The 24,839-nt window shown below is 54.8% G+C and overlaps 2 protein-coding genes across 2 annotated transcripts in view; one reads left to right on the forward strand and one right to left on the reverse strand.

The window, feature by feature from the left end:
* SLC4A3 (solute carrier family 4 member 3) overlaps positions 1 to 18,839 on the forward strand; it is a 34,278-nt gene extending 15,439 nt beyond the window's left edge. The window contains exons 7-23 of the mRNA XM_086750449.1: positions 2,347 to 2,498; positions 3,144 to 3,324; positions 3,857 to 3,992; positions 4,096 to 4,270; positions 4,677 to 4,773; positions 6,526 to 6,710; positions 9,027 to 9,240; positions 9,569 to 9,790; positions 10,113 to 10,261; positions 11,327 to 11,521; positions 11,969 to 12,175; positions 12,747 to 12,836; positions 14,429 to 14,595; positions 14,973 to 15,226; positions 15,550 to 15,719; positions 16,157 to 16,330; positions 17,087 to 18,839. Of these exons, the coding sequence (XP_086606575.1) occupies positions 2,347 to 2,498; positions 3,144 to 3,324; positions 3,857 to 3,992; positions 4,096 to 4,270; positions 4,677 to 4,773; positions 6,526 to 6,710; positions 9,027 to 9,240; positions 9,569 to 9,790; positions 10,113 to 10,261; positions 11,327 to 11,521; positions 11,969 to 12,175; positions 12,747 to 12,836; positions 14,429 to 14,595; positions 14,973 to 15,226; positions 15,550 to 15,719; positions 16,157 to 16,330; positions 17,087 to 17,164 (2,846 nt within the window). The 3' untranslated portion in view covers positions 17,165 to 18,839. The remainder of the gene's footprint in view (positions 1 to 2,346; positions 2,499 to 3,143; positions 3,325 to 3,856; positions 3,993 to 4,095; positions 4,271 to 4,676; positions 4,774 to 6,525; positions 6,711 to 9,026; positions 9,241 to 9,568; positions 9,791 to 10,112; positions 10,262 to 11,326; positions 11,522 to 11,968; positions 12,176 to 12,746; positions 12,837 to 14,428; positions 14,596 to 14,972; positions 15,227 to 15,549; positions 15,720 to 16,156; positions 16,331 to 17,086) is intronic.
* A 262-nt stretch (positions 18,840 to 19,101) lies between these two features.
* Positions 19,102 to 20,860, reverse strand: LOC147600197 (uncharacterized). Its single transcript, XM_086750588.1, has 2 exons — positions 19,745 to 20,860; positions 19,102 to 19,398 (listed from the first exon to the last, which is right to left on the reverse strand). Exons 1-2 carry the CDS (start codon positions 20,858 to 20,860, stop codon positions 19,102 to 19,104), a joined length of 1,413 nt encoding a protein of 470 aa, XP_086606714.1.
* Between the last annotated feature and the right edge of the window lie 3,979 nt (positions 20,861 to 24,839).

Consider the following 24,839-nt stretch of genomic DNA (forward strand, 5'->3'; position numbering starts at 1 on the left):
TGCTCCTAGGGAACGCTGGAGAGAAGGTACAGCGAGAGATGTCCTTGGCTGCTTCATCTCACCCTCGGGAGTTTGGCTTCAATCAAGGAGGGCAGAGCTATACCCTGGGCACATCACCCTTTGGTCTTGGTGCAGGATCCCATCCTGAGTAAGGACGCTGGGCTTCAAGGTGCTCACTTTGAGCTTGACTTTCATTTGGGGGAAGCACCAATCTTACGGGACACAGAAAGGGTCTCTGTAGAGCAGCATGGAGCACCTCATCTGGGCTCTGCGTAAGCCTCCCAAAGCCAGTGGCCTCTTCCAAAATTAAGCCCATGTGTTGACTCTGCTCCTATGACTTGCCTTCCCCAGCTGCCATCTCAGTGGCTACAAGCACTTTGCCAAGTGAAAGCAGCAAGTGGATCGCTCTTTTCTTCTGTAGTGCTCTGGAGGTGTCCCTTCACTGGCTCACTCTGAGCCTGCAGCACTCCAGCTCTTATCCCTGCCAGCAAGTGTGGAAGTCACTGGAGATGCTGGCAGGAAACATGGCTCCTTTTGTTTTGTCTGTCCTCCAGTCATTTGGTGGCTGAGGCTGAACATCTGTGTGTGCTCTCTAGGGCTGTTGCTGAAGAGCGCTGCGTGGCAGGTTGGCATTGCCATGGAGGAGGCTTGCCATGCTCTGGGTGGGCGCTCTGTCTTGCTGGGCAGAGCATCCTCAGGCCCTGTTCTTCTAGGGACACAGTGAGGATCAGTCCCAGGATGCATGGGAGAACCAGAAGCTACAGAGTTTGGAGCAAAGATGCCAGATACCAAGATCATCTGCTTAGTGACCTGTTTGTTTATGCACAAGTCCACACCAAGTGCAATGTAGTGGCTGCCGTGCAGGCAGGAATTGAGAAATTCATGCAAAACTCTGAGGAAGCTCCACACCTGCATGGCTCCCAGAAAGGTTCACACCAGTGGGCAGTTATTGGCTCCTGTCAACATTGCAGTGCAGTAAATGGAGCAGGGAGGAGTCCAGCCGTCCACGGGACGTGCATCAGCAGGGCAGCCAATGGGGAAAAATGCCCTGAGGCTCAGTATTGATTCATTTTGTATGGAATTTAGCGACCCAGATTTCCAAGGAGGAAGGCTGTGGTATGCCTGGCCTGATGCTAGGCTGTGTCTTTCCATACCAGAGATGCACAGATATTTTCCTGCAACATCAAAGAGACCACTTGGCCTTCAAGCCTAGTGCTTTTCGCTACTTCTCATGCCCTGAGAACTGCAAGTCTTGAAGCCAAGTGCAGAATGGTACACGGAGCCTGAATATTCATCCCAGCCAATGGAGAGCTGCCCTTCATCCCTCAGGGAGAAGACCTTGGCTTTGCCTTACAAGCAGGGCCAGCAAGCCTCCATGCACCGAAGCTGAGCAAAACCCCTGCCTCTGTGATCTACCTGAGGGAGCCTGCCCATCCTGGAGTTGGGCTCTGCAGCGTTCCCCATCCCCTTGGGCTGTCTGTGCTGAGGAAGATACACTTGCTGTCTCTGAGTGGTGTCCAGGGAAACTACTCTCCGTGGCAGGCTGTTGCCCAGGTGCTGCTTCTCTGGCACTGCAAAAGGGGCTGGCATGGTTGTGGCCAGGTTTTGGTGGGCACTGGCTAGGTAGGTCTGGCTAGGTAGGTGATAGGTCTGTAATGCAGCCTCAACAGCCTCTCTGGAGGCTTCTGGAGGCTGTGATTTGGCCAGTCAAACTCCGTAACACAGACCTTTTGGAGGGCATTACAGTGGCACGGCGGATCACCTAGAAACAGTGATAGCTGGAGCTAACAGCCCACTCTCCATGCCAGCCCCAGTCTGCACCGTTGTCCTACATAAAGCAGTCATGGATATTTCCACATGTCTCCCAGATCAGCAGCTAAATGTCCTTGCCATTCATCGCCCTTAGTGCTTGCTGAGCACCAGGCCTTCCTCCAGTGGGAGAAACGAGCCCCGGCCAGGTGCCTGCCTGCGCTGCCTGGGTGCAGAGCTGTGCAGACAACGCTTCAGGTTGCTTCTTGTTGAGGGAGTGTGGGGAGGGTTCATGCATCACTTATTTGGGCACTGTGAATAAAAGCTTTTGCAATGATGCTCCAGTGTATGCACAGCCTGGGAGGAAGCCTTCTTCTTGAAGGAATTGGCTCACAGATGTCTGGAAGAGCTGAAAGTAGACAGATGAGGCAGGAAGGATCTTCAGAGGTCTGGGGGATGATGGTGAGTGCTCCAGCTGCCAGGGCTTTGCTAGTGTAAGCTAATGAGAGAGAAGTGAGCTTGGATGTTTTTCCCTGCCAGACAGCATGTTATCACTAGACAAACTGGTGGTCTTTTTTCCTTTTCCCGTGTCTTCAGGCCACCGTTTTGAAGATAATCCTGGTGTGAGGAGGCATCTGATGAAAAAACCATCTCGGAGCCAGATCACCAGGACAAGCAAAAAATTAACATCAACTCCATCTGTCAAGAAAAAGAAGAAGAAGAAGAAGTTGGATAGGAAGCCCCATGAGGTATCCATGTGCTGTCCTCCCACACTTGTTCGGAAGCCATAAATCAGGACTAGAAACAGGCACTTTATAAAGTGATAAATGTGGTTTTGATATAATTAATTATTTACATAACCTTGGGGGTGACATTTCAAGCTCTTATCTTTTACCAGGAGGGCTGTAAATACTTTTTTTTTTTTCAATAAAAGCAGAGATTTCTCTGAAATAACAAATTGAATCGCTGAAATCAACCTTAGGAAACGTGTTAAAAAGTCACAGAAATGGTAGTACTGTTGTGGCAGTTGGCAGCACAGTAACATCACCATCTCTGGTAAGTATGGGAAATTATGGGGGAAACCAAGAAGCAGGCAGAGGACAAAATTGTCACAGTTTGGTGAAGGGGATGCAGCACTGCATCATCCTCTCTCCTCTGCCCACGCGATCTGACTTGGAGCCTTCTGGTGCTTCATGTGCTGATGGAAGCTCCTGCCACGCTGCCAGTGATACTTGTCCTGGTGCTTCTGTTCACTGAACCTCTGGTTAGCTAAGGCAGGCTTGCTCAGGCAGTGCTTTAGACCAAGCAGTGAACAAACCTGAGGCTTTCTGCGATTGCTGATAGAGCTGTATGCATTGGGGTAAGTCTCATGTCCTCGCTGTGATTCGTGCTAGGTGTTTGTGGAGCTGAATGAGCTGGTGGTGGATAAGAACCAGGAGATGCACTGGAGGGAGACAGCCCGCTGGATCAAGTTTGAGGAGGATGTGGAGGAGGATACAGCGAGGTGGGGGAAACCCCACGTGGCTTCACTGTCCTTCCGCAGTCTGTTGGAGCTCAGGAAGACGATTGCCCATGGTAAGTCAGGAACCACAGGCCAGGCTTTGTGTCTTGCTCTGGGACAGGTTTTGCTGGATAGCTTCTGGCACTGTTTGGCCCCTCACTGGAGCCACTCCAACAGCATTTGTGTCTGGGCTTCATGTAGGGAGCAGCTCGTTTGCCAGGGTTTGCATTAGCTCAAGAGTGCCTGTGTTGGTTCTTTGCTCTGCTCTGCTGCTCTCAGGCACGTAGCAGCTGCAACACCTGGCTATGCCTGGGCCAGCAGGTCTTGGGCCCATCTTTGGTGTGAAAGGCAGGTTTGGTCAGAGTGGGGGCCCAAAACAAGAGGGAGATACCAGAGCTACCAGTGCATCTTGGAGCTTTTGAGTTCTCTTGGGACAAGAGTTTACATGGAGGACATGGGACACCTGAGCTTGGGGCATTTCTCAGCTGAGAGAATCTGTACCCCAGCCAAAGCCGGTGTCCCGGTCAGACAGCTGTGTCCCCGGCATGTGTGTGTGGCGAGGAGCGCTGCACACTAGGAGCAGGGCTCTTCCCTTTCCACTGGTAGGTGCCGTCCTCCTTGACCTGGAGCAGACCACACTGCCTGGCATCGCTCATCTCATGGTGGAGACCATGATCATCTCTGACCAGATCAGAGCAGAAGACCGAGCCAATGTGCTGCGTGCCCTGCTGCTGAAGCATAGGTGGGTGGCATGTGGCTGAGGGCTGCCAGGGCTCAGGGATTATCTAAGAGCCCCAGGTGGCAAGGGAGGCGAGTCCCTTCATGGCCACTACTCTCCCCCTCAGCCATCCCAATGATGAGAAAGAGGGCTTCTTCCCAAGGAACCACTCCAGCTCCAGCATGAACTCCATCGTGGGGAACCACCACCACAACCACACCACCGACACCTGCGTGCCCCTCATGGGGGAAGAGCGCATCGAGATGGCCGACCCCAAAGCCAATGAGACCGAGTGCAAGGAGGTGAGGCTGACATGGGGGGTTACTGCTTCTTTATCCACACCCTGGGGCCAGCTGTTGGCCAGCGGCAGCCCTTGGTCCCCACCTCTGGGCCCTTTCATGGGGGACCTTGTACTTGCAAGGGCTGAGCTCCACTGGACTGCTGGAAATTAGGTCATTGCATTATGATTTTGGGACCTAATTTTAGCCTCACACTGTATGCAAATGACAGTTTGTGCATGCAATGGCAGCAACAGCCCTGGCACTTGCCGGGTGGCCTTTCGCTGTGAGGGCACCTTGCTTGTGAATCAGGGTGTTGAGCACAGCCAAGGCACACCTGGCTGCAGATCTGGCAGTGGGGTGCAAGGTTGTGTAGGGAGACCAAGACATGAGGACTCCGCCCTTACTTTTTTGTGTTCTTCCCTGGCAGAAGAATCCACATCTCCATAACTCTGAGGGCCACCGTAAATACCTGAAGTTGATGGAGAAAATTCCTGAAGATGCAGAGGCCACAGTGGTCCTTGTGGGTAAGAGGCAGCGTGTAGAGTCCCCTGGCGCCAAAGGAGACCAGTTCAGGTCCTGTTCTGGCTCCAGTTATCTGTGTTCTACCTCCTGAGGGATATTTGGACATCTTGTACATGTTCCCAAAGCTCAAATGGGAGGGAGCCTTGTACGTCTCTGCTTTGGTGACAGCACACATTTTGTTTGTCTGTGATAAATGTAAGGGGTACCAGGGTAGTTCCTTTCCTAAATTAAGAGGTTGATAGACACTGCTGCTGGGAGCTGGGGCCCAGCTTAGAAGAGAAAGTCCCACAAGGCTCACCAGAACATCCCATTTTGCCTCTCAGAAGTGGGTAAGTGGTGCCCAAGGGACTGATGGCCAGGCACTGACTGCTAAAAGGCCTTGTGCTGTCCTCTGACCATCGCTGCCCTCCCTCTGGCCTCTTCACACTTCACCAGTGGCTGGGCCCTGCCCTGGCCAGTGTTGGTTGCTGTGTGTGCCAGGGAGCTTTGAGTTTCTGGAAGCAGGGCCTGGCAGGTGGCAAGGTCTCAGGTATCAGCCGTAGCGCTGCTAGGAGATATTTCTCTGTACAAGAGGGCTGTGGGCGGGCAGGCTTAAGCATCAGTGGGCTTGATGCCTTCAGACCACAAGAGCAGTCGTTCTCAGCACTTTGCTGGCGTTAACATCTCAGCAAACACAGCTACACTACAAGCAGAGTAAATGTTATTGCCTATCCAGTAGATGAAAAGCTCAGGCACAGAGGCTTGGCAGCTCAACCAAGCTGATGCTTAACCACAATGAGGCCAAATCAGCTTCATAAACACACTGAATACTCAGAGAACACTGGTCATTTCTGATGTAAGGCTGTGTCTTGGGCTTCGCTTGGCCACTCAGATGGCCCCAATTTACCAGTCTAGCACAGAACACAGCTCTTTGCTGGACACAGATGGCAGAAAGGTCAGTAATAATGCCAGAGAAATACAAGTATTCCATAAACATTTGTGTTCGGTATGGGAAGGAAGCAGCTGGTATGCTGGAGGATGCAGGAGTACTTCCCAATCTGTTAGGAACCAAGGAGGCTGCCAAGCATTGATGAGATGCGGACATTGTAAAACCGTGTGGTTTGCACCTATGAGTCTTTAGAGAACTGGCTCATTTTCATCTGAAATAAAAAAAGTCTAGGAATACAGGGAACATACAAGAAAAACAGAAGAAAGCTCATAGCATCAGTGCTCAAGAAGGGAAGGACAGTGCTCCAGTACCTATAGGTTGTTTAACCTGACATCCTTCCCAGCCAAAATAATGGCAGTGCTAATATGGGATTCAATTAATAAGGAGCTAAAGCATGAGAATGTAATTATTGCCAAGCAGTGAGGTTTGTGGGAAATAGGTCATGTCAAGCAAACCTGATTTCATTCTTTGATGAGATTAAAAGTTTGTTTGATGAAGGTAATATGTAAGAGACTTCCTTCCATAAGGCAGTGGCTTAGTGGAAAGCAACCATCTGATTTAAAATTAGTCCTTGATAGTGTAAGTAGAGCCCATCCATAGACTAAGAACGGGCTAACTGGGAAGCTAAAGAAAGTAGCACTGCTTGAGAGTGGTCAGTGAACGGGGCACTTGAAGCAGTCCTCAGTCTGAAGCTCGATGCGGTGTCAGTGGTCTGGAGACAAGTACAGGACTGCAGGAGCCTCCCAGAGCACTGTTTCCACTGTTGAAGGCAGCCCAGCACAGTCACCTCAATGATTAACTCTGCTCAAACATTGCCTCCTGGTAGGTTGTGTGCAGTTCCTGGAGCAGCCAACTATGGCCTTTGTCCGACTAAATGAGGCCATCTTCCTGGAATCTGTCTTGGAGGTCCCGATTCCTGTCAGATTCATCTTTGTGCTGCTGGGACCAAGCCAGGCCAACATGGACTACCATGAAATTGGCCGCTCAATCTCCACCCTCATGTCTGACAAGGTGAGGAGCTGACGGGCGGTGATGCTGGCACAGGTGAGGCAGCTTCCATAGCTCCTCAGAAGTCAGCCGTGGGACAAGAGGGCTGAGAGGTGCTGTGCTAAGGTCCAGTGAGGCAGGCAGGCGTGAGCACCTGGGACTTTCAAGAGCAGCCTGGTTGAACCAAGGTAGGATTCTTCAGCATGGAGGGAAGAGTAGGACAGACACTTGGCTGGGACAGAGTGCTAGACTGGGTGAAGAAGAGGGCTGTATGTAAAAGCAGGAGCAAAGGACTGCCTAAGGTTAGAGGATTTGTGTTCAGTTCATGTTTCACAAACAGAGGAGGGGAGGCTGAGTGGTGCCTGTGACCATGATGCCTGGCCCAGGCCACACTGACGAGAAGACCCAGCAATGCCTGGGGACAGTTTGTCAAGACTTTGAATAAAGCTTTCTAGCTGAGTCCCATGGATGGGGCATCCATGAAGAGGAGCACATCAGTGCAGGAGGAGAAATAATGAGGCAGAAAGGTTTTTCTGCCAAGTGTGTGCACTGTTAGAAGTCCACATCTGGCTAGATGGCAGGAAAGTGAAATTCATTATCCTGGTAAGGAGTTAAAGGCAGAGAAAAAACAATCTGAGCATCTACTGCATGTCTCCAGGACAGGAGAACCAGAGGTTCACAGAGTCCTCCTGGCTGGTGCCATGTAACTATAATGAAGTAACAAACCTGCCTGTCCTGCCATCAGTGCGCAATTCTCCCTCAACTGAGGACTAAAAGCTCCACTCAGAGCAGGTGGGTTGTGGGCCACAGGGGCTCCCAGCTGAAAGAGCCCTTCCCAGGAGTGGCAGAGGGCTCAGCTGACACCGTGTTTTGAGCCAGCAGAGGTGAAGTGCCATATTCCAGCTTCAGCGCTGCGTTTGTGGGCTCATCTCCCTCATCTGAGCCTCTGTTCCCCTTGCTGGAAGAAGGGAGCCGGCTGCCGGAGCCGGAGCTGGCCGTAGCAAGGTTACACAGTGGCTGGCGCCGTGAAGAGAGTACAGTATCATTTACAGTTTGAACCTGTGGCTCCAGGGAGTCTGTGTGCCGCAGGAACCTTAGCTGTTCCCTACTTGCTTTACAGGCTGTTCACTTATAGAATCATAGAATGGTTTGGTTTGGAAGGGACCTTTAAAGGGCATCTAATCCAAGCCCCCTGCAAGGAGCAGGGACATCTCCAACCAGATGAGGTTGCTCAGAGCCCCATCCAACCTGGCCTTGAATGTTTCCAGGGATGGGGCATCCCCTTTCTGGGGCAACCTTTCTGGGCAACCTGTTGTCCGTGTTCCTCCAGCCCTTTCTCTGCAGGCACATTCCAGAGGCCATGCAGCACTTCTGCCCATTTGCCAGCACCTCCCCTACTATCTGCAGTAGTACTGCCTCCTCATGGTCTCCTTAGAGTCCTTCCTTGTCATCTTGCCCTTGCTGTCAGAAGTATCTCTCCTTTTCTGCCTGGTTTCCCTTGCATGACTTCCGTCATTCTGTAGACTCTTGTTTTCCTTCCCTCTCTCACGTTTTACGTTTTTATGTCCAAGTGTCTCAAGAGTCTTATAGTCCCTGCTCACATGTCTCACACCCTGGTTCTTGTGCTTTATCTGCAGTGCTTTAGGGCTCCACCAGCTTCTCCATCAAACCCAACCCAAGACCAGACTAGGAGGACATCAGTCTGTTAAGGAGTCCTAATTTTGAGCTGCAGGGACAGGAAAAGTCTTTAATCTCTGTGGTGCCTGGCTTCTGGTGCATCTCTGAGCTGAGCTTTGAATGAGAGTCCTGCAAGACCAAGCAATGGTTTGCAGAGCTTGTAGGGCCAAGGATCTTGGCCTGATGCAACCACAGTGATCTGGTGTGAACAGTGGCATGGGCTGGCCAAGTGTGGCATCCAGCCTAGACAGAGAGGCACCAGGCTAGCTGGGAAGCACAGATCTGATTTTTTTTTTTGTGAAGTGGTCCCATGAGGGGCACTCTGTGGTCTGGTAGAGCATGCAGCTGGCAGAGATGCTGCAGGAGCATGATCTTGGACAAGAGCAGTGGGGCTTGGAGGAGAAAACCAGAAGCAAGGTGGTCACTGGAAAGGATGGACAGGGTAGGGATGACAGACATGAATTAGTAGGAACATTGGATACTTGAATAGGAGGGATTCAGGAGTGTGGGTCACAGAGTGGCAGTAGTGAGACAAGTAGTGGGGTTGAGGGAGTGGGATGTTACTGTATGGTCACAGCAAGCATTGTGTTTCAAGGCTGTAGAAAGCTAGGTGCAGTCTTGGTCTGAGCCTTCTTCCTCTCTCTTTTTCCATGTCCCTCTCAGCACTTCCATGAGGCTGCATACATGGCAGATGACCGTCAAGACCTCCTGAATGCAATCAACGAGTTCTTGGACTGTAGCATTGTCATCCCACCATCGGAGGTGGAGGGGAAAGACTTGCTCAAATCCATTGCCACCTTCCAGAAGTTGCTGCTGAGGAAGAGGAAGGAGAGGGAGCAGAAGTCCATGAAGGAGGGGGCTGTCCAAGAAGCCAAAGGTCTCTCCACTCACATTTGGGCGAAAGAGTTTGTGCTTAGTGCCCTCTATGCTTCAGTGGTCCCTCCCCTCACAGAGCCTGGCAGAGGGGTGAGCAGGGCCTGGCTCCTGCAATGGGAATCGGGGAGAGGGGCAAGAGGGAGGTGGGACAGTGGCTGTGAGCAGCTCTGGCAGCTGGGGACAGCTGGAGGCAGTGGGATGTGCAGTCGTGGGGGGCACACCAGGTTAGCGCTGCTGGAGGAAGATCTCTGCGGTGTACGGGGCAGAAGGACAGCCCAAGGGCAGACCTTCATTCCCCTGCTCATGTCCTGCCCTCCATGCACCTCCAGAGCTGTGTGAAGTGAAAGCTGAGGAAGAAGAGGAGGAAGCTGAGGACGACCCTTTGAAGCGGACCGGGATATTTTTTGGAGGTCTGGTTCGGGACATAAAGCGCAGGTACCCCAAATACCTCAGTGACATCAGAGACGCCTTGCACAGCCAGTGTCTCGCGGCCGTTCTCTTCATCTACTTTGCTGCTCTCTCTCCTGCCATCACCTTCGGGGGACTCCTAGGTAATGGGCCTGCTTTCTGGTCTGCTCTTTGCACGCTGGGACACTGGCTGTTTCTGTGTGATGCTGTGCTGGGGTGGGATTCGGTGCTGCTTGCTCGCGGAGAACGGCAGCGCTGCGCCTCGGCTGCTGCCTTGTCCCCTCCCTGCCACTCAGCCTCTCCAGCCTCAGCTCCCCAGGCTCCCTCTGTGCTCCCTGCCCAATACAGGGGACCTCTGACTGGCGGGACAGGAACCTGCCTGCTCCATCTGGAGCTGTGTCTGCAGCCTGCCTGCGGTGACGGTACCTGTGTCTGGTCTCACTCACATGTTGTTCTCTTTCTCAGGAGAGAAAACTGAGGGTCTCATGGGTGTCTCCGAGCTGATAATCTCCACCTCGGTTTTAGGGATCCTCTTCTCCCTGCTCGGAGCCCAGCCGCTCCTGGTCATTGGCTTCTCAGGGCCTTTACTGGTGTTTGAAGAAGCGTTTTACAAGGTACATGTGAGGCAGTGTCCGTGCTCGGCACCTCCTCGCTCTGCCCTTGTGCTGGACAGGACAACTGGCAGTTCTCAGCTCTCCAAAGGATCTTTGGTGGTGTGGACTCTTTCGGTCCTGCTGAGCTGCCCTCAGCTCAGCTGGGGCTGGCCCTGGCTCTGCTGACCCTTTGCAGGTCACATCACAGGGACTTCTGCCTCCTGTTGCTGTATCTCATGGGCTGACTCGCTTGAGGTGTGACAGTGGTAACCACTGCTCATTGTGAGGGGAGCATCATCCCCCAGCCCTGTCCTGCAGCCCATCAACAGGCACTTGTAGCTGTATCCTAAAATACTGGCCCATAATACTTTCTTGTTCCTGGGGCTTCCTTTGAAGAACTGTGACCTGCTCTACTGTGACTGCTTTTCTCACTGACTGCTTCTGCTTTTCCCAGTCATTGTGTACGAAGGTGTACCTCTGCCCTGTGTGAGGGCATCGCCTGTCGTGGTACTGAGGAAGGCTGCAAAGGGAGGGATGTAATTTGTGCTGGAAGTAGTTGGTGTTGCTGTGTCTGGATGAGCAGAGGCAGCAGAGATGTTCTGTGGTGACATCCTGGAGCCTTTTCTCCACACGCATCCGACTGTGTGTGTATGCAGGGCGCTGTCTGGGATCATGCCCCAGCTAACGTAGCCTGTATGCAGCCAGACATAGCAGGCTGCTCAGGCTCTCCTTTGCGGGGAACAGCCTTGTGCTGTGGAGTGCGTGAAGCAGTGGACAGCTGTGTTTGAGTAATGGCACCTCCATATCGGTAGGATGGGGAACGTCATGCATGGGATGGCTTCAGCCGAGAGCAAAGGAGGTACTGTTACAAAAACTGGAGCTGTAAAGACCTGCTTGATGTGAGCTGGCTGGTGTTAATGCAAAGCCTGCAACTTTACCTGTCACTCCAGCCCTGAATGCACTCTTTGCTGGATGCTCAAGCAGAGGGAGATGCTTTTCTCCAGGAGAGTCTTTGATCTTAATGGGGAGCAGATGTGGAAGGAAGCCTGAGGAGCCATGAGTAACTCCTTCCCCTTTCTTTTTCAGTTCTGCCAGACACAAGGCATTGAGTATCTGACAGGCAGAGTGTGGATTGGTTTGTGGCTCATTGTCTTCATCTTCATTATTGTGGCAGCTGAGGGAAGCTTCTTGGTGCGCTACATCTCACCCTTCACCCAGGAGATCTTTGCTTTCCTCATCTCCCTCATCTTTATCTACGAGACCTTCTACAAACTGTACAAGGTGAACCTTCCCCAGGGAGACAGGCTGCCACATCTCTCAGTCCCCCAGGAACCTGCTGCTTTAGCATCCAGAAGGCAGGGGAACAGGGTCAGCTCAGCCACAGCTTTCCTAGGTGTTCTGCAGAGCAGTTCTTTGCTGGCCTCTCATGCCTCAGCCCAGCTGGCCCCTGTGCTACCACAGAGGCTGGCAAGATGAGCCCTAATGTCTGTCTCCCCTTGTCTTCCTGCAGGAGGCATTAAAGAGGGGCCACTTTTATCTCCTCAGCCCTCTCCAGCTGGGTAGGTTGCGAGGCGAGGTGATGGATGCTGGGATTGTCCACACCCACCATCTACTGCCCTCACCTCTCCAAGGAGCAGGACACCTCCGCGTCCCCCTGCCCCCAGTAGTGACAGTGCCCCCTGCCCCTCCTTGCGGTGACAGTGCCCGCTGCTTCTCTCACCTGCCCAGGTGTTTGCAGAACATCCTCTCCTGAAGTTCTACCCACCGAACGTGCAGAGCGGCCTGAATGCCAGCATGCTCTCCGCGGATGCGATGTCACTGGGTATCAGGATGCAGCCCAACACCGCTCTCCTCTCCCTCATCCTCATGCTAGGCACCTTCTTCATTGCCTTCTTTATGCGCAAGTTCAAGAACAGCCGTTTCTTAGGAGGAAAGGTGAGAAGTTTGTGGCTCCCAGATGTTAAGGACAAGGGACGTGCCAAGCAAATAATGCATCTTGCTACAGTCCTTTGTTCTTCAGAGCATTTGGACCGTCCCCCAAAGAAACACCAGCAGTCCCTTAAATACCATGCAGAAGGGATGGTAGCCTGACCTAGGCTGCAGACCAGAGCTGGCTGTTGATGGTATCTGCACTGTCCTGCTCCAGTAAGCTTTGACAAAAAGTCCCCTGGGCCTTGGGGAAGCTCCTTTGGCTGGATACAAATCTGTTAAACTAGAATATAGGAGGAAGAGCTTACAACTTGTTGCCTTTGGACATCTGGGTACGTGCAGGGCATCTGGAGCACCATCCAAATAGGCCAGTTGGAGCAGTTAGCCAGTCACTTAAGAGTGGCTGGAGGCCTGTGTGGCCAGGGCTGGGTTTCCTTGTCCTGCTCATCAGCACCGCTCAGGTTTGCGGTGGTGCCTGGCCCCATCTGGGGCTTCACTTTCTCACAGGCTCCCTGTAGCAGGGTGGGTGTGCAGAGCTAGCCCGTTCCCTTTGCCAGCGAGAGTGTTTGTTCCACAGGCTCGTCGGATCATCGGAGACTTCGGGATCCCCATCTCCATCCTGGTCATGGTGCTGGTGGATTACACCATCACTGACACATACACGCAGGTACGTGCCAGCGCTGCCCTCAGAGCCCCTCCTGCAGCCCGGCAGTGATCCCTGCCGTGCCATGGCCTGCTCTTATGCAACGAGGGATTTGTGTTTCCTGTCTCTTTAGTCATAACAGCACAAAGCAAACAGAGATGCTCCCCTCATCCTCCCTCCCACGCTGAAGGGAGTCTCCAAGGGTCTTGCTGAGATTGAGACCAGAGCTACAGGGACTGGAGTGCCCCTGGTATTCCTCTGTTACTCCAGCTGTTAGTAGAGGAGGCTTTAGGGGACCAGAGAGATTCAGTGCAGTTAATTCCTTGTGTTTGTAACTCTTAAAACTTGCAGTCAGTTGGCAAGGCATAAATTGGTTAGGCACACTGAAGGGAGTGACATAGAGAGTGGTTTCAGAGGGGTATTTGTCATGGATTTAATACTTCACATATTTATACTCTCCGTGACTATAGGCTACTAAATATTTTGATCACTTTATCTCAAACACGAGGATTTCTTTCCCAGTTTATTCACAAGTTTAAATGTTACCAAACAAACTCATCTCACAAGTTTCCTTCCCTGCCCCCCTTTTTAGTAGATGTGTAGTTATATCTTTTTGGTTTGGTATTTCTTTCAACTAACAGCGGGGAGAGGGTGAGAGGTAGTTCCTGTTCAGCATGCAAGCTTCTGTCGACAGCCCAAGGCTTAATGGAATCCACATGCATTTTTATTCATTTAAATTTCAATGAAAAATCTGGTTCTATCAGACATTAGTAAAATCATGGACTTTGTTACATCTTTTTCATACCCTTCTACACTTCTACAATTGATATCAAAAGCATTATCATTTCAGTATTAACTCAGCATATGTACAAAGCTTTCCGAGAAAACGGTACTTAGTTACGCAGCTTAGCTCAAGTACAAGCATTCCAGGAATATTATTCATACTTACGCTGATTAACATAAATGCAAATCATAAACTCTCCCTGCAATGCTCACGCAGGCAGATAGCAAGAACTGCTGTAGAGCAGCAAAGAGCCGAGAGTTCAAATGCTAGTGAACGCAGGGTCAGGACAACGTACAGCTAGGAGTCTGTGGTCTCTGAGCAGAGCACAAACATGGTATTTCCTCGGAACACGTGAGTGAGGTTATTTCCAGAGCACGTGGCCAGTTCTGGGGTCCACACTGCAAAAACAGTACTGGAAAAATGTCTCAGAAGAGGCTTGGAAAGTCTGGAGAGCCACCTCAGAGAAGGGGAGGCAGTTAAGGACACTTGATTTATCCAAGCAGAGGTCAAGGAGAATTTTAAGCATGGTCTGCGAGCTCTGACGTGGTGGTGGGATTCTTGAGGGAAAGATACTTCTTTGGTCTCTTGGACAAAAACCAAGGGAATTCAAATAGCTGAAAGGAAATGAGACAGAGTCATGTTAGGGGACACAGGATTTTTTTGCACTGAAGGGGATTATTCATGAGAAACTCCCACTTGGGTCAGGGTGGCTGTCCCATCATCTGAGGCATTCAGAGCAGGGAAACCAGGAGGATCAAGGCTAGTCCTGTGTGAGGCTGGGGACATGTGTGTATTGATGAGTAACTGTTGGGTTTTGCGGCTACACCACCAGAAGCTGAATGTCCCCTCTGGCCTGTCGGTCACATCTCCTCACAAACGTGGCTGGTTCATTCACCCCATGGGCAGCAGTGGGACCTTTCCGATGTGGATGATGTTTGCTTCTGCCATCCCTGCCCTCTTGGTCTTCATTCTTATCTTCATGGAGACACAGATCACTACGTGAGTACCACCAGCACCAAACATCACTAACCCCTGGGCAGGCAAGGCTGAGATGGGTGCTGGTGTCATTGGTGTGGAGATGCACCTGGCATCCCAGTGAGACAGCAAGTGCGGGATCCTGGCCATTTTGGGCTGTACCTTCTTGGGTTCTCCTATCGTCTCATGGCTCCCCTCCTGGCATACAGTGTGGTGGAGACCTACCTCAGCCAAGCACAGGAGGACACCTCTAACCTCAGGTTGACAGCCACCATCCCTCTCCTCAGCCATCTCCTTGTTGTCCCCCATGTGTGCTCTCTCCAGGAAGTGGGCATTGTCCCCAGCCACAGTGCTGTCCCTGGGCTGGGCCTGGCACAGACCTAGGCTCTTTTTCCTTCCAGGCTGATTGTGAGCAAGAAGGAGAGGAAGTTGCTGAAAGGCTCTGGCTTCCACCTGGACCTGCTGCTCATTGGCACTATGGGGGGGCTTTGTGCGCTCTTCGGGCTGCCCTGGCTGACTGCAGCGACAGTGCGCTCTGTCACCCATGTCAACGCCCTAACGGTCATGAGCAAGGCCATCGCACCAGGAGAGAAGCCCAAGATCGAGGAGGTGAAGGAGCAGCGTGTGACTGGAGTGCTTATTGCTGCCCTCGTTGGTGAGCCTCTGCTCGGGTGAAGGAGTGAGTGGGGAGGTCAGGGCCAACCACTTGAATCTCCTGGCAGCGTCCCTGCCCCATGGGCCGGCTCTGCCCACTCACTGCAGGACTGCCCCCATGTACACTCAACTCTCCTCTGGCAGCCTTCGGTACCCTGCCACGGTCACTCCACCTCTGCAACCCTTTCAGCTAGAGCCCTCTTGAGCTTCTTTCCCCTTGTACCCTGGGCCAGACAGAGAGGAGGCGGGAGAGGGACAGAGGCTGAGGTGCCTTGCGGAGGCGCTGGCGTGGGACACACCGTGCCCTGAGCTCTGTCTGTGCAGGTCTGTCCATTGTGATGGGGAACATGCTGCGGCAGATCCCACTGGCTGTGCTCTTCGGCATCTTCCTCTATATGGGTGTTACGTCGCTCACGGGCATCCAGCTCTACGAGCGGCTGCTCCTCATCTTCATGCCGTCCAAGCACCACCCTGACCACATCTATGTTGTCAAGGTGAGTGAAGGCAGGTTGTGGGGAGCGAGGTAATGAGGAGCAGAGGAAGAAGAGGCAGATGAGGGGAGGATGGTGCTTTACTAGTGTGATGCTTGGCTTGGTGCCCCACCTTGGCTGCAAATTTGTGCCGAGAACTAAGTGCAAGAGGTGATACAATGCTAGGACAGTGTGCTGATACGCTGCACACAGGAGTGTATTGCCAGGATGTTGTATGGACAGACTGTTTATAGGCATGATGGATTGCTTGAGTGGGTGTTGGGACACTGCACTGCCAGGTGGGTATGCTACTGGGTTGCACAGAGGCTGATGTGTTACGGAGTTCTGCCTGGCTGTAGAGTACAGGCAGGTGCGGTGCGCAGAAGGGTTATGTTTCACCAGGTGGGTCTTCATTAACCTGTGTGGAAGGATGTGTCCTTAGACTGGATTCACCTCCCTAGGTGAAGACCTGGAGAATGAATCTCTTCACTTGCATCCAACTGGCCTGCATCGTGCTGCTCTGGGTGGTGAAATCTACAGTGGCATCCCTGGCTTTCCCCTTTGTCCTGATCATGACAGTGCCATTGCGACGCTTCGTGCTGCCCCGCTTCTTCCACGACAGGGAGCTCAAAGCGGTAAGCAGATAACTGTCCTCATAGTCTAGCTTGCAATGCTGGAGTGAGGTTGAGATTTGGCAGACTGAAAGGCTGGGAGGTCCGGAGCTGACAAAGCCTTGGCTTTCCCTGCTGTTGTCTGTGGCTCTTTGTTCAACATCCGTAGGTGGGTGGATGGCTTCCTTAGGGCTTGTAGCCCTGGGAGGGCAGTGTGCGACAGATGGGCACCCTAGGGAAAGGAGACAAAGGATCCTACCACACAGAGGCCCCGAATAAGGGTTTCCTCTTCCACCCTCCTCCTCATTTGTGGCTCACTCATCAAAAGACACCCAGTTTCCCTACTGGGACAGCAGCAAGGACAGCCCAGCAGAACACCAGAGCCTATGGCTGCTTGGCACAGGAGCACCTAACCACAGTGCCAGGGTGCTGGCAGCTCCTCTGCTGCTGCCAAGATCCTGAGTTCCTGTTGGGAAAGTAGCCTGGAGCAGCACCCAGAAGTGGGTGCTGCCAGCAGGGGAGGAGGGAGGAGCTGCTGTGCTGGACCAAAGCCTCGGTGATGGGGCACTGTCAAGAACACTTAGAAGAAAGAGCATCAGGCTGGGTACGCGTGGACAGGCATGAGGGGCAAAAAAAGGAACCTGTTGGGAGGGGAAGGAGCAAGAGCTTTGCTCTTTCCGGCACAGCCCAGCTCGCTGTGCACTGGTCCCTCTGTGCCAGGCTTGACCCCGCGCTGGGGACGGCTGTGGCCTTCAGAGCCTGATCTCTGCCTCTCCCCAGCTGGATTCAGAAGATGCAGAGCCAAACTTCGATGAGGATGGCCGGGATGAGTATAACGAGCTGCACATGCCTGTATGAACTGGGAGGCCCTCCGTGCTCACGGGACAGGCTGCTCGCGGCTGCTTATCCTCCCAAGGACTAACTGGAGACTTGCCGTGAGTCAGCAATCTCTTGCCTGGACCAACGAATGGCTGTTCCATAGCCCCGCAGGAGGCAGCCCTGGCTCCTGCTGCCCCATCGCTGTGAGTCTGTCTCCTCTTGGACCTGGTGGGCTGAGAGATGCCTCTCACGTCCCAAAGCTGTGTGGGTCCCAAGTGCCCATGGGTCAGGGGTCTGCCCACTCCCTGCTGGAGGCAGCTTGTGCCTGGTCTCCAGGTGGTGAAGGGGAGCCATGCCAGCTGGTACCACTGTGTCCCCTTTCACTACCGTGAAGCTTGGGTGTCTCAGCACTACATGCCACCAAGCAGTCACAGGGATGGGCTGGATGCTGCCTGCGGATGGCCCAGCGGGCTTCTCCCAGGCCAGTAGCCCCCTTGCTCGGCTGGCGGATGCCTTGCTCCTGCTCCCTCTGCCCCCTTCCAGGAGTGCTGATGCTGGGCCTGTGCCACAGCCCTTGGCCCACAGGGCTGCTGCAGCCTGGCAGACCAGCTCTCTGGCCCGGTCCTCCTGACTATCATCTGCCCAGTCACCCTCCCACAGGACTGGTTTCTGCTCTTGCACAGCATGAGAGAGGCTGTTTGCTTCCTCCCAACTTTCCCAACCCTCTTCCCAAAGGAAAAATGCACAGGGAGGAGAGGCTGGGTACAAGCAGGTATCCTGAAGCCTCAGGTGCTTGCCCTCTTGCAGGGACTAAGAGGAGTCCTATGCCTTTCTGCAGCTCCACAAAGGTTGCAGGGGTAAAAACTCATCACAGGGCTGCGTCTCAGTTCCTGATCCCCACATTCCTGTCCCTGGGAATGAACCATATTTAAGAAGCTATACAAGAGATGTAGTGCTGGAGCACAAAACACTCCTTTGGGTCTCCTCCCTTTCGCTGTGCAGTGATCCACTGGGTCTGGCTCCCTGCAGCCCTACAAGGAGGTCACTGAAACCGCCAGCCCCAATTCTGCTGTCATTCTGGGATGACTTTTCACGTCCAGGGCTGCCTTTCAAGTGGGAAGGAGCAGCATTCAGCCTGCCCAGTACTCAGCACCCTTCACCTCTGGGCTGCTCCAAACATCTTCCTACCTGGGAGGGCTGTCCCATCTGGTCTCCCCAGGCTGACGGCCCCCATTCAGAGCTGTCTTAGAAACGCTGACAGTGCCCTTGCTGCCCGCGGCAGCTCTGAGGGTAGTGCCAGAGGAGATGGGCACCCCAGCCTCTCCCTGATGGTTGGAGCTGGAGCGGCCTTGCGGAGGAGGCTGGGATGCTCACTCCACCATTGGATTTGGGACAAGCCGCTGCCCTGGTTCCCACTGATCAGCTTGGCTCCTGTGAGAGATGGTGGGTGCTTCATTACCGGGAGAGTCCAATACCTTCCCCAGGAGGCTGCAGAAATATCCCACCAGCGAGAGAAACCTCCCCCCGCGGCAGGTTCCTGCCCCACGGCCTGGCCCTGCCGCAGGGCCTGGGGCAGAGAGATGGGTGTCTCTGTGTGTCTGTGGCCATGTGTGTCCTGTCCTCCCCGTGTAGTGTAGGAGGCCTGTTGTCGCTGTGCATTGTGACTCCTCTGACTGTAGTGGAAACAGCTACACCAATAAACTCTTCACAGGAACCGCGTCTGGCACTCCGCTTTTGTTTGTTAATCGACAATTAATTAAATTGATTTAAATTCCCCAACACAAAACTGTGTCTTGCCCACAAGAGGAGCCAGAGAGGGAGCAAGCCCCAGCTGGAGTGGGGACTGTCACCTTGTTACCCACTGCCCATCTCCTTACCCAGCCCGTTGCCACACGCTGAATGGCAGGACCATGGACTGAGCATGGAGGAAACATCTAAAACACACGTACCCTCCACACTTTCTTCCCAGGTCAGAGCTAAGCCACGTCCCTGTGAGCTGCTAGCTGCCCGCAGCCCACGTGGTGATGGGTTGGGTATCCTCCAGTTGTGCTCTCCTCGGTACTGCTGCTGGGAGTAGGCGGTGGTCCCACCTGCCATGGTCGGGGTCGCTGGCTGCTCCTGGGGCTGGCCACTGCCATGGGACCTGTGGTAGAGGGCTGAGCCCGCCTGGGCGCAGGGGTGGTTGCTGTCCTGCTTCTGAGATGGACCCGCCGTGGGCTGGGCAACGCGTGGCCTCGCAGCATCCTCTCCAGGTCCTGGCAGCGCTGCTGAACCTGTGGGAGAGGAGGCAGCGTGGGTGCCCAGCTCCTGAGCGTCCAGGTGGGCTGGATGGAGCATCCACGAGTGTTTCCCACAGGCTGCTCTGCCACATTAGGAAACACTCCCTCTCCCATTCCCCACTCCATGGCCATCCTTCCTCACACCTGAATGCCCAGGGCTGCCCAATGGGCCATCGGTTTGTACTGGAGAGGTTATGGCTCTACCCAGTCCCACAAGATCCATGTTTCCACCTGGATCTCCAGCCCTTTCCATGCAGCTCCCCTGCTTGCAGCAGTGCCCCTGCTCTCACCCTGGGACACAGGGCAGGGAGAACAAGCAGAGCCAGCATGTGCCTCTTACCACATCGATCCTCCGGATGAGGATGGGCCTGACCTCCAGCTCCAGCAGCCAGTCGGCCTCCAGGATGCTGTGGTGGTACTCCTCCAGCTCCAGGCTCTCCTGCAGCTCCTCAGCCAGGGCAGCTGGGTGCTGGCGACCTCCTGTACCCATACCTGGGCTCTGCTGGGGCCGGGCCAGCTCCGTCCTCTCACCCCACTGCTGCAGGCGTAGAGCATGAATGCGCTGGGTGACGTGACGGACCTGAGCGCGCAGGGTGGCCGCCCAGTCCCTGCGGTGTAGCAGGGCCAGCAGCTCCTCCTGGCTCTCCTGCAGCCGAGCTTGCAGCACCTCGGTGCTGCTGCCTGCACCGGAGGGCCGTGGTGGGACCAAGAGGTCAGGCAAGCCCAGTGGAGAGCTGGGCTGCTGGGGGGCCCTGCCACGCAGCGGGGGCTGCACAGTGCTGGGAGCCAGCCCTGCTCTGGCCTGCAGTGGTGGCTGCTGTGGCAGTGATGGTGACGGTGATGGCAATGGTGGCAGGCAGAGGCTGTACCTGCTGCGGTGGAGATGGACCCACTGCTGGGCGAGCTCCGCAGCGGCCAGGCTCTGGTGAAAAACATCGGGGACCAGCCGCAAGACCTTCATAAAGGGCCCCACACCAGTGAAGCCACGCAGGTCATGCAGGCTGCAAGGGCTGAAGATTCGCTCGCTGAGGGTCCCCCCCTGCAGCAGCAGCCCCCAGTTACGCCGGTGGACGAAGAGCTGTGCGGCCAAGTGTGGGATGGATGCTGGGGGGGACCACTGAGTGGGGCGGGCAGCTGGCTCCTCGTGCATGTACAAGTTCTCACAGAGTGGGGCCACCACCCTGGCATCAAACCTCTCCTTCAGCGCACTCAGGTGCTGCAGGTAAGAGGCCAACCAGTCCACGTAGCTGGCCACGTCGGGGCTGGCTGAGCCGGGCTGGTGCTGGGCGAGCCTCTGCAGGTGCTGCCAGCTCTCCACCCTCCCTGAGGGGCTCTGCGGCAGCACCCGCAGCAGCACATGGTACAGGCTGCGCAGGTTGAAGCCTCGCTGGCACTGCTGCACGTACCCCACGAAGGCGCTGATCTCCCCTTCGAGGGTCGAGTAGAGGGCCTCCATGGGTGGCCGCAGTGACGGAGAGGAGGCAGCAGGGGTCACGGGTCACCCACACAGTCCTGGGCTCTGGATGTGCTGGGAAATGTGGTACACTGGTATGCAATGGTGCAGGCAGGATGGCTGCGGGGGCTCTGGTTTGGGTCACCTGTGGGCTTGTCCAACAGACAGTGCTACCAAAGGCCAGTGTGCCGCTTCGGAGGATGGGGCATCTGGCCAGCTGGGATGAGTTGGTCCCGGTTGCTCTGCTGGAGAGGAGATGGTGAGTGGGTGGGGAGGAGGGCAACAGAGATGGGCTGGGGTGGGAGCAGCGAGGGAGCTGCAAGGGGTGAGCTCAGAGACCCCACTTCTACAGAACCAGGGAGCACGCCGGATGGCAACATGCTGACAGTGCAGGGAGCAGAGCAGAGAGGCTGCCTGCAGCCCCAGGGGATGCAGGATGAGGGGAGAACAGCCTGAGTGCCTGCAGCTGCCCAGCTGCCCTGCGGGATGCTCTAGGATGGGGCAAGTGTCCCCCTGCTCCCTAGAAGGGGACTCAGTCGTGCCAAACCAGATCTGAAATCAAACCGGCAGCTTCTCCCACCTCTTTCCTGTTTGAGAAGAGGTTTGTCTTCACAAGAGTAAGCAGCCACCCTTGCCTGTCTGGAAAACTAAAAATAGGAGGTCTGTTCCCAAAACCATCAAGTGTATTATTTTAAACCATTGTGTGTTTAGGCAAACTATTTGGGTTTCTGTTTCTGCCACACTCAAGCTATCTTCTCCAGCTATTTTTACTCTCTGCAGCCAGGAGGGGCTGGCACATCTCTGTTGTGAGATACCACTGGCACCCATTCACACGCCTGTGTGGCTGGGAAGTTAAGGAAATTGCTGGCTACGACCACCCCCACGACAAAACCAGGAACCAATGCCACTGGCAAAGTTTCCCCTTTCCCCAGTCTATCTGGAAATCCTTGCCCGGACGATGCTGTCTGCTATCTAGGAACACAAACTTCATAAAAGTAAATTTAAAAAGCCTTTTACCCCTTCCTGGTGAGGAAGGGGTTGCAAGCGCAGCAGCTAAGGGGGCAGGTAAAAATAGCAGAAGGGGCAACATGACACCTCCCTTGCACTGAGGGCTAGAGGGGATGAGAGCGGCTTCGGTTGCGTTATTTGTCCCCAGGCGACTGCAAGTGGGTTTGTTTCAGTGTGAGTTGCACCAGTTTGAGGGGAGCAGAGCTGATGCCGAGGGGGAAGATGCCTGCGCACGAAGCCCCAGAGACCAGCTAAAGATCAGTTGCAGCTCACGGGTGCTGGGGTCTGGCTAGCTGTTGCAGATGCTGTGGACCACCAGCGAGTATTGCTGAGCACTGGTGACCCAGCATGTCCCTCCCACTGCACCAGTCCCTGCTCTCTGCCCCCGTCTGCCCTCCATCCACCTCCCCTCTGCATGGAAAGAAGGGACTCACCGGCCCCAGGAAAGGCATCAGGGAGAGGAAAAGGGGCTGAGCTGGGCCCTGCTGCCTGCCAGGGGAGGAACCTGTCCTCCTCGGGCACGAACACAAACCTTCCTCCCCATGGGAACAGCACGTTTGGACGTGTCCCTTGCGCTGGCGCCAGTCCTTCCCAGAGCTGGTTGTCAACCCCATGGGCATTGCCAAGGAGCTATAGGGCAGAGATGCAGCTTCCTCCAGCCCCTCTCCCTCGCACGGGTCTTTGCCAAGGACACTTCTCTTGCAGGGATGCCTGAATCCTGGGCACAGGGCACAGCCTCGGGGAGCACATTTCTTCAATACAAGTGAGTACAACTATGCACAGCCCTGAATTTGTCCCAAAGGTTTGTCTGACCTTGGCAAGAGGGAGGCTCCTTAGCCTCGGGCAGTTCGCTGGCCTGCTGCCCTGTGCCGCTGCCCTCTCCTCCCTGTCTATCATCCTTCCAGGGCTCTTCAGGCTCCTGGCTCTCTGAGGTGCCTGTGCCGGCTCTGCTCCCCAAAGGGACTCTTAGGAAAAGTAAGTGGTCTCTCAAGCGAGTGAGAATGAGGAATGGGAGCAAACACTCTGTTAGAAACCTCTGACAGGGACAGTTCCCTGGAAGCAGAGGTCTGACCCCAACAGTTCCCCTTCCACCCCCACCTGGTTGCCCGTGGGAGTGGGAGCCTTGACCACGATGTCTCATTCTGCTCAGCGAGCTGGCTAGGGCTGTGCACAGCCCTCCTGCCCAGTGCTGGGACGCTGTGGAGAGGGTGCTGGGAGTTCCTCACTGGGGACAGCACTGGCACACTGCTCCTGTGCCTGTACGAGGTTCTCCTGTCCAGGTACACGCTTTTGGCTGGGGTGCACCTACCCATGAGCTGCTGTGCCTCACTGTGCAGAAGTGGCTCATGTGAGTTCCCCTGCAGAGAGGGGCAATGCTGCTCTAAGGCTGGGACGGGGAAGGCTCAGCCTGAGCTCCGCAATGTGGCTGCCAAAGCTTTTCCCTGCAGGGAGCAGCAGGGAGGTGGGCTGGCGCCCATGGGTGCCCTACCTCCTTCAGAGGGGGCTAAACGGGAGCTGGAGGAGCAAGGCGAAGCGCAGAGCACCAGGGCTGCACAGCATCCCCCATCACTCCGGCCACATTGCTCTGTGACCTCCTGGGCCACAGGCTACCAGATGTGACCTTGCCACTGAGCAGGACAAACTTCTAAGGGAAGACAGAACTCCGCTCTGTAGGCTTCTGCGGGAGCCCAGCTGCACAACTGCCTTCATCTGTCAGCCCTGTGTCCCTGAAGGGTGTCCCCCTCCTCCAGCAACCCAGGGCGCAGTGGCGTCATCTAACGAGAGAGGCTGCGGAGCAGCCGGCTCCTGCTGGATGAGAGAGAGCTCCGGCTCTCATCCCCAGCAAGGATAGACGGCCAGATGCTGGGGCCAGTTCCTGGTGCTCTGAATCGGGGCTGCACTCACTTCTCAGCCCTGAAACGGACCTCGAAATCGGGCGCTCTGGCAGGCAGGAGGTGTTAGCACAGCCTCGCCTGCTCCATGGGTCTGCTAAACCAGTAGCTCAGCATTGCAGGTTGCTTCCTGGGGACTTAAAAGGGACATGTACACCAAAACAGGGCAGGGATTGGCGTAGGTTTGGCTGCAGGTGCACAGTGAGGAGAAGAGCTTTCTCCTTTAGCGCAGAAATGATTTTGCAGGAGGAAGCTGCATGGCCGATATCAGGAAGAGGAAACGGACTGAGCTCTGGCTACCAGCGCCCGCCAGCAGACCTTGGCCATGGCCAGGGTGGTGATACAGCACCATTTAACCTGCTCGCGTGCTCGCCTGGGTTTAGCACGCAGCCTGAGACAGAGAGCTACCTGTGCCGGGTAAAACAGCCCACTCCAGGAAGCGACTGCACCACAGCTGGCTGACACACTTTTGACAGCGCGGAGCCAGCAGTAACGGCATCTGTGAGCAAAGCCCTGCTTACGCACTCAGTTAAGCAGAATCCATAAGGCTGCCTGCAGCAGAGCCGTCTGTGACCTCCACAGCACCACGCCATTAATAGCAAGGCTTGGTCTGGGTCAAACAAAAGCAGGGCAGGCTTAATAGGAGAGGAAATTAGGTGGATGCGCTTGGCTGGCCTCATTGCAGCATGTTCCTGCTGTAATTACAGCCTTGTGCAGCTCGGCTCTCTTCTTCAGTGATCTCACCACCAGGACTGCATTTCTCATCACCGAGGTGTAAAAGCCGCACGTGGATATGTTTTGGCCCCAAGCAAACCTGCAGCAGCACAAAGGGAGCCATGGCAGGGAACCTCAGCTCGTCACTGCTGGGAGCTGGACCTGTGGCCTGGGATGTGGCCAGGAAGGGACGGAAGGGTCAGGCTGGGGGAATAGGACCAGGACCTCTATCTGCAGAGAAAGCTGGGGATACATGATTATGGGTTTGGTCCATCCAGCATGGCCAAGGGCAGATGGGGCTGGTAGGAAGTCACAACTCGTGCTGGCCCAGCTCAGGAGGATGCTTCAGGGGGCCAAGGAGTGGCATG

This window comes from Chlamydotis macqueenii, chromosome 6 (genome assembly GCF_036417535.1).
Source record: "Chlamydotis macqueenii isolate bChlMac1 chromosome 6, bChlMac1.mat, whole genome shotgun sequence".
Taxonomy (NCBI): domain Eukaryota; kingdom Metazoa; phylum Chordata; class Aves; order Otidiformes; family Otididae; genus Chlamydotis; species Chlamydotis macqueenii.